Source organism: Somniosus microcephalus, chromosome 18 (assembly GCF_052327205.1).
Source record: "Somniosus microcephalus isolate GS21.2 chromosome 18, FLI_Smic_1.0, whole genome shotgun sequence".
Taxonomy (NCBI): Eukaryota; Metazoa; Chordata; class Chondrichthyes; order Squaliformes; family Somniosidae; genus Somniosus; species Somniosus microcephalus.
The window spans coordinates 54,941,038-54,953,709 of record NC_141004.1 but is presented as its reverse complement, the minus strand read 5'-3'; the positions used below and the strand labels follow the sequence as shown (position 1 = coordinate 54,953,709).

Here is a 12,672-nt window from a genome sequence, read left to right as displayed (position 1 = left end):
CAGGATCCTGCCCAGGCATCGACACAGAAGATTACCCCCCAGTGTATGTGACTTTTATACACAGTTATAATCCGCCAACTGGTCCTTTCAGAGATCTGAACCAGGGCAAATAATGGGCTCGGTACATTAAAAATATACCAACATGCCAATCTAGGTGGTTTTTCCTGGGAAAAGATCGAGATGGCAACCTTAGAACTGACACTGCAGGAAAACTGGCAGGTGAACCCCAGGCTCAGGAAGCTGTCTCGCTGGCTCAAGATAATAAAAGTCCTGCTCAGTGTGGAATGAATTACCTCGCTGTTGTGTGGTTAACCATTGGAAGCTCCGTGCTGTGGAGTCACTTGGAATTGGGCTTCAGACATCCCGAAATTGCTTCGCACGCAATTCTTCATGGCTGCCAGACAGTTTGGGACGAAAAGAAAACTGCGAATGCTGGAAATCCGAAATCAAAAAGAGAAAATGCTGGAAAAGCACAGCAGGTCGGTCAGCCTCTGAAAGGGAAAGGGCAGGTCCGAGTTTTTAGGTGGAAACCCTTTGTCACAGTTCAGATTCTAGGGGTTTTGCTCTTGAAACATCAACCCGAAATCTGGAACTCTCCCCCCACCCCCCAAAAAAAGCTAGGTCACTTGAAAATTTCAGAACTGAGATTGACAGATTTTTGTTAGGCAAAGTGGTTAGCACTGTTGCCTCACAGCGCCAGGGACCCGGGTTCAAATCCGGCCTCGGGTGACTGACTGTGCGGAGTTTGCACATTCTCCCCGTGTTTGCGTGGGTTTCCTCCGGGTGCTCCGGTTTCCTCCCACAGTCCAAAGATGTGCAGGTTAGGTTGATTGGCCATGATAAAAATTGACCCTTAGTGTTAGGGGGGATTAAATACGTGGGGTTACGGGGATAGGGCTTGGGTGGGTTGCCTGTCGGTGTAGGGACCGGGTGCTAGGGTTTGGATGATCAGCCATGATCTCGTTGAATGGCAGAGCAGGCTCGAAGGGCCGAATGGCCTACTCCTGCTCCTATCTTCTATGTTTCTAAAGTGTATTAAGGGTTACGGAACCAAGGCGGGTAAATGGAGTTAAGATACAGATCACTCATGATTTAATTGAGTGGCGGAACAGGCTCGAGGGGCAGAATGGGCTACTCCTGTTCCTAATACAAAAGCAAAATACTGCGGATGCTGGAAATCTGAAATAAAAACAGAAAATGCTGGAAATACTCAGCAGGTCAGGCAGCATCTGTGGAGAAAGAAACAGAGTTAACGTTTCAGGTCGATAACCCTTCATCAGAACTGGGACAGAACTTCCCAGTTCTGACGAAGGGTCATCGACCTGAAATGTTAACTTTGTTTCTCTCTCCACAGATGCTGCCTGACCTGCTGAGTATTTCCAGCATTTTCTGTTTTTACTCCTGTTCCTATATTCCTAACCCATCTTTTTTCTTTTCAACTGCTGATGGGCTTGCTATGTATTTCTGGAATTTGTACGTTTTATTCCGTCCAGTTTGTACTAGGCTGTATCGTAGCTCAGGGTCAAGGGGTATCAGGACAGTAATAATAATAATGCACTGTGGCCCCGAATCCTCCGGGTAAAATATTTGGCTTTGTAAAGTGAGCCTGGTCTGATATCACAGCTAAGGAATAGCTGGATTCTGTGGTAATTTCTTTGAGGTTGGAATTGCACTGAATCATTTCCTGTGTCACGTGCCTTTCCCACTGTCCCAGCAGCGAGCAGGCCAAACAAATCTATTTTATGGCACTGCTTTTTTTCCCAGATGCGGTTGGAGCCAGTTATGGCACAGACGAGCTCGAGCATAGGTGGAACATACAGGCAAATCGGGAGGTGCCAAAAGAAATCGGACGTACTACAAGGGTTTGAGTTTAACCAGGCCGGCTGTGCAGGTGAGTTGTGTATGTGCTATTCTCAGTTGCAAGCTGTTGATTGACTGTGTGCGTTTGCTAACTTTAAACTAGTTGTTGTGGCTGAACGGGAAGCCTGCTGCTGTGGGACACGCGAAGCAGCTTGTGAAAGCTAACAAAAGCTTCTCGTAGACATCTCTTCAAGACGTTTCCTTCTATCAGGATAACACAGTACAGATGTTTAAGTACAACTTACTTAAATACTGCAACCTAAGCCCCTTATTCTTCTAAATCTGTTTCTATATATGTGTGCCCTGATACGACACTAAATGATTCAAACTCCAGTCACCTTACTTTTCTACATCGTTAGATTAGGCGTTTTTAACTCTGATGGTTTACACAGTTTCAAACCAAGATCCCAGAGGTGAAAGAACAATGTTTTAAAGTAAGGTTATTACGGGCTGTAAACAATAATGGAACAGATGTTAAAGGGACTGCATTGTGAGGATGTTCCAGCATGAAATAAGAATTGCTGCAGCCCATATTCACATCACTCCATCCTTGCCAAGTTCCACTGGCTTCTCGGCCCCAGATCCTCGAAATCACCCACCTTCAAATCACTCCATGTTCTCACCCCTCCCTACTTCTGCAACCTCCTCCAGCTGTATAGAATCATAGGATCTTAGAGCACAGAAGGAGGCCATTTGACCCATCGTGCCTGTGCCGGCTCTTTCATGCCTTTCATGCACGTTCTGCACCTCCGACAGGCTCTTATTGCTCATTCCCCATTCCCTCTGGGCTCAGTGACAGTGCTCCTTCAGCCACCATATCCATGCCCTCTGGAGCAGCCTCCCTTATCTTTTGCTTTGTCACTTTCCTCCCTGCTTTCATCAGCCACTTAAAAAATAAATCTCTTCAACCGTGCCCCCTCCCAAGCCCTCTTTTCCTGTGTGTAGTTGTTGTCCACCACCTTGTCCACAGCTCTCAGACATCTCCATGTATGCGAGGAGTGCAATAGAAATGTAAGTTGCAACTGTTAATGATGAGCTAATAGATGAGTTTTGATTAAGGGCTCCACCTGAAATGTTAACCTTTCTCTTTGAGGTATTGTCTGACCTACTGGGTCAGAATTTGCTGTCAAAATAACGGTGAGGCTAATGGCGCTCATTATTTATACGTAAATGGTGCAGCAACTTTAGGGAGGAGCAGATGCGCGGTTGAATGCGACTATCCAAAGGTTGCTGTCTGAGTTGTGCTGCTCTGCCATTAGCGTTCCGAAAATGGCATTTAATTATCTGCCTCACCATTGATGCATTGAATGTCGTGAATGTTGTTGTATTTGCACGGTAGATACAGACTAAACCCGCTGCAGATATTTAGTACTAGTATTTGGTAGCGTAAGTACCCTTTTAACGATGATAATTGTTAATTACTGCTAATCAACCTCTCCGGCACCGAAAATTAACTATTACAAGTCTCATTCCTTCAGGTTTTGAATTTTTGGAGGGGAGAGATTTTTAAAATGTAATATTTAAAATTTAATTTTGTTTTTCCTTTTCCTTTCTGTCTTTTTCTCTCTCTCTCTGAATCCAAACTTTCTTTCCCTCTCTTTACTTTTCTTTCTGTACCTGGTTTGACAGTGAATTTGCCCACTCTAATATACACTTGCTTCTCAGTCCTTGCGCTGTTTATTTCCCAATCTTTATAAATCTGATCGGTGAAGGAGATACACAGTTGCTTGCCCTGATCACTCAGGTCCCCGATGCCCGGTTCCCCTCGCTGCGACTTTATCAGCTCGCACTTTCAGCAATTTTATGGTTTAAAATATTTTGAGCCGAAGGGTGCAAGGGCAAGTCGAACTAACGGCAGATGCCCTGTTACAGCGAAATCTGGCCCAGTGTGTATTTCCTGCATTTTCTATTTTTATTTCGGATTTACAGCAATTTTTTTTTCCTTTTCCGTCTCTTTTATTTATTAACATTTAAATGCTCTTCTTTGGCCACTAGATGTCATCAACCCATATCTTGTAAATATTGCATGGTACGTATACTGTTTATACATTGTGTGGTGACAGCTGGAGGCAGGTAGGTGTCATTGCACTAAAGAGCTAAAGCTAAAGTCTCTTGTATATCAGCTGTGGCTCAGTGGGTAGCACACTCACCTCTGCTCAGAAGGTTGTGGGTTCAAGTCCTACTCCAGGAACTTGAACATATAAAGCTAGGCTGACACTCCAGTGCAGTGCTGAGGGAGTGCTGCACTGTTGGAGGTGCTGTCTTTCAGATGAGATGTTAAATTGAGGCCCTGTCTGCTCTCTCAGGTGGATGTAAAAGATCCCATGGCACTATTTTGAAGAAGAGCAGGGCGAGCTATCCCCGGTGTCCTGGGCAATATTTATCCCTCAACCAACATAACAAAAACAGATTATCTGGTCATTATCGCATTGCTGTTTTGTGGGATCTTGCTGTGCGCAAATTGGCTGCCACGTTTCCCACATTACAACAGTGACTACACTTCAAAAGTACTTCATTGGCTGTAAAGTGCTTTGAGACGTACGGTGGTCGTGAAAGGCGCTATAGAAATGCAAGTCTTTTCTTTTTACTTTCTTTCAAAGTACAACTTGTTTCAGCAGTCGAATGATACAATACAGAAGTCCGGATTTAGCAGTGTCTTTCACGTCACGTCTGAAAACCTCCTCCTCATCTACATGCTGTACCTCAGTCACAGCATCCGCAGACATAGGACCAGCTCTCATATGCACGCTTATGAGATCCAGCGCTACCTTTCCCCACCTCTCTCAATCCCTCGGCTGTCGGACTGCTTATTCAACATCCACTGTTGGCTGAGTCGCAATTTCCTCCAGCTCAGCATTAGGGAGACTGAAGCCATCATCTTTAGCCCCCCAGCCACAAATTTTGCTCCCTTGCTACTGATTCCATCCCCCTCTGGGCCACTGTCTCGGGCTGAACATGGACTCTTTGCAACTTGGTGTCTTGTCTGGTCTGAGCTGAGCTTTAAACCCCATACCCTCTCCGGCACAATGACCGCATCCTTCCATCTCTGCAACATCGCCCGCCACCACCTCGACTTCAACCCCACTGTCACTGAAACCCTTGTACATTCCTGTGTCACCTCCAGAGTCAACTTCTCCAACACTCTCTGCACTGGCCTCCCATCCACCACTCTCCATAAAACTCTGCTGCATATTCCGCTCAGCCATTGCCCCATGTCTCTCCTGACATACATTTGCCCACCAATACACTCAATTTAAAATCCCCATCCTTGTCTTTAAATTGCTCCACGGCCTTGCCCCACTTTATCTCTGCAATCTCCTCCAGCTCTATATCCCCATCTCAAACGCTCATTTTTTTCTCACTCCAGCCTTTTGTACGTTCCTCTCGTGTTGTCCCAACATTGACACAGTCGCTCGGGGCCTACTCTCTGGAATTCCTTTCCTAAGCCTCGCTGCCATTCCACCTCTCTCTCCTTCTTTAAGAACTTGCTCAAAACCCATGTCCTCGACCAAGCTTTCAGTCTCTCTTCCTGGCTGGGCATTCATTTTCCTCAAGACTTTCTGTGAAGCACCGTTGTAATGTCCGAGTATAAATAATACACGGATTGCAGGAGAACAATAAAACAGGTATTTACTTGAACAGAGGGTAACTTAAGACTGAAATACAGAAGCCTGCTATGGCTTTATATACAGGGGTGGTCACTGCCGGTACTGCAGTATAGAATCAGTTCTTCTCTTAAAGGCACATACACAACAATTCCTCCCCTTTTAGATAAACAGTACATAACATTCATTTAACAACTAAATAATAACTAATTACAATTACAATTTTCTCTGTACTATACACATCAACTGAAATAATCATTTATAAGTTCAGTCTTTGAGGAGGCTTCCTGATCCTGACTGGATAGCGCCTTTCTCGAGTATCCTGTTCTTGCGGCGGAGTTGATTCTGGCTCATTGTCATTGGTTGGTTCGTCAGCTTCCAATACCACTGCTTCTGAGGTAGACGCAATCTGTACTTCGGGTTGATTACCAGGTGCACCTGCTCGTGGTATGGGTTTGGCTTGTTCCTGTGACTCTAGAATCTGGTCAGCATGGCGTCTCATGATGCTCTCTCCGACGTCCACTGTGTACATTAGTGGTCCCTGCTGTGTGCATATCGTTCCTGGCTGCCATTTTTCTGTTCGGTAGTCGTGGGCCAAGACTGGTTGCCCTATCTTGAAGCTCCTGGTTGGCTTCTCGTTTATGTGCTGGAATTGCTTATCCTCAACATCTCATCTTATGTTTGGTTTGAGCAAATCCAGGCGACATCTTAGCCTTCAGTTGAAGAACATTATGGCTGGAGCTTGATTGGTGACTGCATGTGTCGCATTCCGGTAAGCAAACAAGAAATTATCCACCTTGTGTTGTAGTGGTATGTCGTCATTATGCATTGCCTTTATGGCCTTTTTAAAGGTCTGAACAAACCTCTCAGCCAATCCATTTGTGGCTGGATGACATGGGGCAGATGTGTAATGCTTCACCCCATTATTCCTCAGAAACCTCCGGAAATCCTCTGACACAAACTGTGGCCCATTGTCGGAGCAAATCTGTTCTGGCAAGCCATTCCTGGTGAAGATGGTCCGTAGGACTGCAATAGTTTTCTCTGTGGTGGTGGAGGACATTTTGATGACCTCTGGCCATTTCGAATGGGCGTCCACAGCAATTAGGAACATTGAGTCCATAAATGGACCAGCAAAATCAAGGTGTACCCGTTGCCATGGAGATGAGGGCCACTCCCATGGATGTAGCGGGGCCTGTGGTGGAGCGTTTTGGACCTTCTGGCATCCTGTGCATCTCTTGGTCATATCCTCGATTTCTTTATCGATTCCTGGCCACCACACAAATGCCCTGGCTAGGCTCTTCATTTTTACCCCTCCCAGATGACCCTCATGAAGCTCATTGAGCACTCTATCTCTCAACTTGGGTGGAATTACCACTCGGGATCCACACATCAAGGTCCCCCGGCACACTGACAGCTGTTCTCTCTTTGGCGAGAATGCTGGCAACAGTGAGTCGCCATGTGCTGGCCATCCCTTCACCATCAAATCATAGACCCGAGAGAGTGTCGGGTCATTTCGGGTTTCCTTCTCTATACTTGAGTTTGTAACAGGTAGACATTCGACTATGGTGGCATGGAATATCTCAACAGGGTCCACTGCAGGTGCTTCCTCTACCGTAGGCAATGGTAGGCGCGACAGCCCATCAGCGTTTCCCTGCTGTTTTGTACCCTTGTACTCTATGTCGTACTGATGTGCCCCTAGAAAAAGTGACCATCTTTGCAGCTGTTGCACCGTCATCACCGGAACGCCCTTCTTTGGGTTAAAAATGGAGGCCAGGGGCTGATGATCAGTCAGTAGGGTGAATTTCTGCCCGTGCAGATAGTGATTGAACCTCTTTACCCCCCACACCAGGCTGAGGGCCTCCCTGTCAATCTGGGCGTAGTTACGCTTGGCTGAGGTTAACGAGCGTGACGCAAAGGCTATTGGCCTCTCTGAACTGTCAGGGAATTTGTGTGACAGCACCACTCCGATGCCATAGGGAGACGCATCACATGCTAACCGAATCGGTAGTGTTGGATTGTAGTGGGCCAATACTTCTTTTGAAGTGATTAGGCATTTACATTTCTGAAAGGCACGCTTACACTTATCACTCCATTTCCATGTTACTCCAGTTTGCAGTAGGGCATTCAGTGGATGCAGAATTGTGGATAAATTCGGCAAGAACTTATGGTAGTAGTTCACCAACCCGAGGAACGACCTCAGTTGCGACACATTTTCCGGTGCTGGAGCCTTGACTACAGCCTCAATCTTGTCCGGCGACTTTTGCAACCCTTCCTCATCAATCATGTGGCCACAATACGAGATTTGTCTCCTGAAGAACTCGCATTTGGGGCGGTTGGCTCGTAGCCCATATTCCTGTAATCTCGTGAGCACCTGCTCCAGGTTGGCAAGGTGTTCACTGTCATTTTCGCCCGTAACCAGGATGTCGTCCAAATAACACTGGGTCCCCGGGATCCCTTGCAGGACTTGTTCCTTTGCCCTCTGCCAAATAGCCGGGGCTGATGCTACCCCGAATACCAGTCGATTGTACTGGTAAAGGCCTTTGTGAGTGTTTATCGTGAGGTATTTCCTAGATGCTTCTTCCACCTCCATTTGTAGATACGCTTGGGCCAGATCAATCTTTGTAAAGCGTTTCCCTCCAGATAGTGAGGCGAAAATATCTTCTATCCGTGGAAGTGGATATTGTACTGTGTGCAGGACTGGGTTCATGACAGTTAGGGCTGATCCTGTGTCCAATTCGATCTTTACTGGGGACCCTGCTATCATGAGGGTGACCCAAATGGTTCGGTGATCCTCCTTTGCGATCACGTTGTGTAACTTTAGACAATTTAGTCTCCTGCTCCCGGAGTCCTTATCACTCTCCTGATCTTCCGAACTACTGTCTGTCAATTTCTTTACTTTCTTGTACTTTTCCTTAGTAGTTCTTGTAGTGCTGGTTTTCTTTCCCGACCTGCAGACTCTTGCTATGTGTCCCATTTTCCCACATTGCCTGCATACTTTGTCCTTAACCCAGCAGTCCTTCTGATCATGGGTTGTTCTGCCGCAGCGATAGCACTTTTCTGCTCCATACGCCATTTCGTTAGCGCTGTATTCTTGTGGTTTCTGTTGTATTTCCGCAGCTCCCCGTGCGGCTGCTTCGTAGGATACTACCATGCTGAAAGCCTGTTCTAGCGTCAGGTCCTTTTCCGAAAGTAGTCGTTTCTGGGTTCCTTCACTCTGGAGCCCGCAGACAAACTTATCCCGCAAGGTGTCTGCCAGTCCTGCTCCAAACTGGCAGTGCTTCGATAACTTGCGTAGTTCCGTAAGATAGTCAGCATTGCTCTCATCTTTGTGCTGGTTTCTTTTATGGAACTTGAATCTTTCTGCTATCAGCAGCGGTGTAGGGTTTAGGTGTTCCTGTAAGATATTAACAATCTCTTCAAAACTTTTCTCCATTGGTTTAGCTGGGGTAATTAAATTCCGCAATAGGCCGTACGTTCTCGCTCCCATCAAATTTAATAATACCGACACCTTCTTTCCATCGGCCATCTCATTTGCCTTGCAGTACACTTCAATTCTTTCCACATACGTGGTCCAGTCTTCTACCTCGTTGTCGAAAGCAGTGATACTGCCACTCTTTGGCATGTTGAGTGATTTAAAATGGCGCCTCCCGCGCTTTTTCTTCTTCCCCAATGGAATAAAATGGCGCCTCCCGCGCTTTTCCTTCTTCCCCAATGTAATAAAATGGCGCCTCCCGCACTTTTCCTTCTTCCCCTTGCTGCCACGCTGCTCCTAGCGTTCTACAGGGTAATGGCGGCGACCCGCGGCTTTGGCTCGTATCACTTTTCCTTCCCCGCGTTCTATCCTCTCCACGCTGCTCTGTTCTTGAGCACCGACCGCGCCCTGTGCGCTCCACCCTCTCTCTCTCTCTTCCTCCCGACAACGCTGCACGGCCCCTTTGCAGAGCCGCTCGATCAAGCCCGAGCCCGCCGCAGTCCGGAAGGGTCAGCGCACTACCTGCTACCAGCACGACTTGCTGGAACACCTCGACTGGGGAGCCAGGCCCAGCTCTCCACAGCCTCCCCTGCAACTCTCCGATGGATCCCTGGGCGGTTGCCCGCGGTCGACACCCGCCGTTCTGACTTCGACCTCCAAGAATCTTCTCTTCAGGGAAAAGTTCCCCGTGAGGTGATGCAGTACTGCAGGTGAGTTCAAACCTGCCCGTCGCCAGTGTAATGTCTGAGTATAAATAATACACGGACTGCAGGAGAACAATAAAACAGGTATTTACTTGAACAGAGGGTAACTTAAGACTGAAATACAGAAGCCTGCTATGGCTTTATATACAGGGGTGGTCACTGCCAGTACTGCAGTATAGAATCAGTTCTTCTCTTAAAGGCACATACACAACAACCGCGAGACACGTTTTATGTTGAAAGGTGCAATATAAATGCGAGTAACTGTTGTGAGGGTGGGATATACTCATCTTTGTTAAATTAAATACCATCAACTGCGTTGAGATTAGGCAAAGGTGTTTCATGAAGGACCTGATAGTTGTGAGAGAAGGGAAGGTTTGTACCCCAGGATGCTTGTTTAAGATGTCTGTCTGAATGCTTGCAGGAACTGGTAGATTACTCCTACAGATGTAAATGTTGATGTGCAAGTAGAAAAACATTGCAAATTTATTGTCCTATAATTGTCCCATCTGGACATGGGGCAAGTGGGGTTGCCTGGGCGAGGGGGGTAGCAGTGATGTTACTGTGCTATTGTATCTTAAGTGCCAACATCATATTCTTTTCTGTGGATATCCACACTGAAAGGCCCCTGTTACAAGGAGCAATTTAGCAAACTGTGCAATTTGGTGCTAAAATGTGTTTCTCCTGCCATATCATTTCAAAACTATTTCCTGTCTGACTACTCTGTATGCAATTCTAAAATAGTTACAGATGTTGAAGTGGATGCCAGATCTTCCAGTCTTGTGATGAGAAATGTATATGATTTGGAAACTCTGAGGGGAGAGTAAAAACATTCTCGAGGGAAGTGTTCATAATGTTCACTGGCAAACATTCAGAACACACTCGGCAAGAAAATTACTTCTCATTATAAACTTCTCTTAATATGCTCCTCCTTACATTTGAAAACAAAAAATGTCATAATTATAGTGTAATATTTACACAAATGCACAGCCATTAACTCAGTACACGTGATTAAGATAATTTCTGTGATCACATAAATGCTGGGTTTTTTAAACGAATTATTCTTCAGCTGTGGGATTGGCCTGTTATTGCCTAGTAACGGATTTTGGGCTACCTCAGTTATTCACACAAATTTCAACTGTTTTTGTGAACTGAGGGGTGGGACTGGGAGAGCTCTGAATACCATGTGTAGCAAGATTGTAAATGCTTGCAAAGCCACCGAGAGTGACAGAGCAGTTCTTCCCCATAGATTAGCAGATTGTTGAGTAAAATCTAAGATTTTGATTTTCCAACCACTTCCTGGCAGATATTTTGAGTTAAGGGTCTTTCTAAATTGGTAAGCAGTCAGCTTATACAAGTGTCTGTGAACAAAAAATGTATGGCTGAATAAATCTAAAAGTGAGTTACGCTGAACCGTTAACTTCATTGTATGACTGAGTCGACACTATGGAGGTTAAACTGAGCCGAATAGCTCCCTTTTTAGGCGCTACGTGGTCATAAAAATAACAACTTGAATTTATATAGCGCCATTAATGTAGTAAACCCTCCCCCAAGGCACTTCACAGGAGCGTTATCAAACAAAATTTGACACCGAGCCACATAATGAGGTATTAGGACAGATGATTGAAAGCTTGGTCAAGCAGGTAGGTTTTAAGAAGTGTCTTAAAAGGAGAGAAGTAGAGAGGCGGAGAGGTTTAGGGAGGGAATTCCAGAGCTTAGGGCCTAGGCAGCTGAAGGCACGGCCGCCAATGGTGGAGCGATTATAATCAGGGATGCTCAAGAGGCTAGAATTTGAGGAGCGCAGATATCTCGGAGGGCTGTAGGGCTGGAGGAGGTTATGGAGTTAGGGAGGGGCGAGGCCATGGAGGGGTTTGAAAACAAGGATGAGAATTTTAAAATTGAGGTGTTGCAGGACCGGGAGCCAATGTAGGTCAGCGAGCACAGGGGTGATAAGTGAACGGGACTTGGTGCGAGTTAGGACACGGCAGCATAGTTTTGGGTGAGTTCAAGTTTATGGAGGGTGGAAGATGGGAGGTCGGCCAGGAGTGCGTTGGAATAGTCAAGTCGAGAGGTAACAAAGACAAGGATGAGTTTTCAGCAGCAGATGAGCTGAGGCAGGGGCGGAGTCGGGCGACATTATGGAGGTGGAAGTAGGCTTGTGATAGCACGGATATGTGGTTGGAAGTTCGTCTTGGGGTCAAATACGACACCAAGGTTGTGAACGGTCAGGTCCTGCCTCGGACAGTTGCCAGGGAGAGGGATGGAGTTGATGGCTAGGGAACGGAGTTTGTGGTGGAGACCGAAGGTAATGGCTTCGGTTTTCCCAATATTTAGTTGGAGAAAATTTTTGCTCATCCAGAACTGGATGACAATTTAGAGACAATGGAGGGGTCAAGAGAGGTGATGGTGAGGTAGAGCTGGGTGTCGTCAGTGTACATGTGGAAACTGACGGTATGTTATCGGAAGATGTCGCTGAGGGGCAGCATGTAGATGAGAAATAGGAGAGGGCCAAGGATAGATCCTTGGGGGACACCAGAGGTAATGATGCAGGAGCGGGAAGAGAAGCCATTGCAGGTGATTCTCTGGCTACGACTGGATAGATAGGAATAGAACCAGGTGAGTGCAGTCCCACCCATGTAGGGGGTGGCGTGTGCCCAGTCAGCTCTGCCCCTGACTGTCCCTGAGCGGTTCGAACCGCGCCCACACCCCTGGGTTCTAGACACCGGACTTGGGTACAGGCAGCGATACAGAAAAACGAGTAGACAGCTGGTTCGGTGCAAGAAAACCGTAATTTTTATTAAAGGCAAAACAAAATCACAATACTGAGAATTACTAAGATAATTACAGGCATATAAAAACCAATACACTTATTTGGGAATGGGGAACACACGGCACATCGAGGGAACAAACACATTAAAATCCCCTTATCCTTATCCCACCCCCAGTACCTAACTAGATTAAGCTATGAGGGGCCAGGGATTCATGCTCACCAATTCGAAACCTGTTGACTTTTTAACTGGTTGTGAGTTTTGGG

The 12,672-nt window shown here is 46.5% G+C and overlaps 1 protein-coding gene across 4 annotated transcripts in view; it reads left to right on the top strand.

The window, feature by feature from the left end:
• Positions 1 to 1,731: 1,731 nt before the first annotated feature.
• Positions 1,732 to 12,672, top strand: part of LOC147105278 (tetraspanin-18B-like) — a 191,855-nt gene continuing 180,914 nt past the window's right edge. For all 4 annotated transcript variants that reach the window (XM_086011465.1, XM_086011466.1, XM_086011463.1 and 1 more), the window contains exon 1: positions 1,732 to 1,891. In XM_086011465.1, coding sequence (XP_085867591.1) covers positions 1,765 to 1,891 — 127 coding nt within the window. In that variant the 5' untranslated portion in view covers positions 1,732 to 1,764. The remainder of the gene's footprint in view (positions 1,892 to 12,672) is intronic.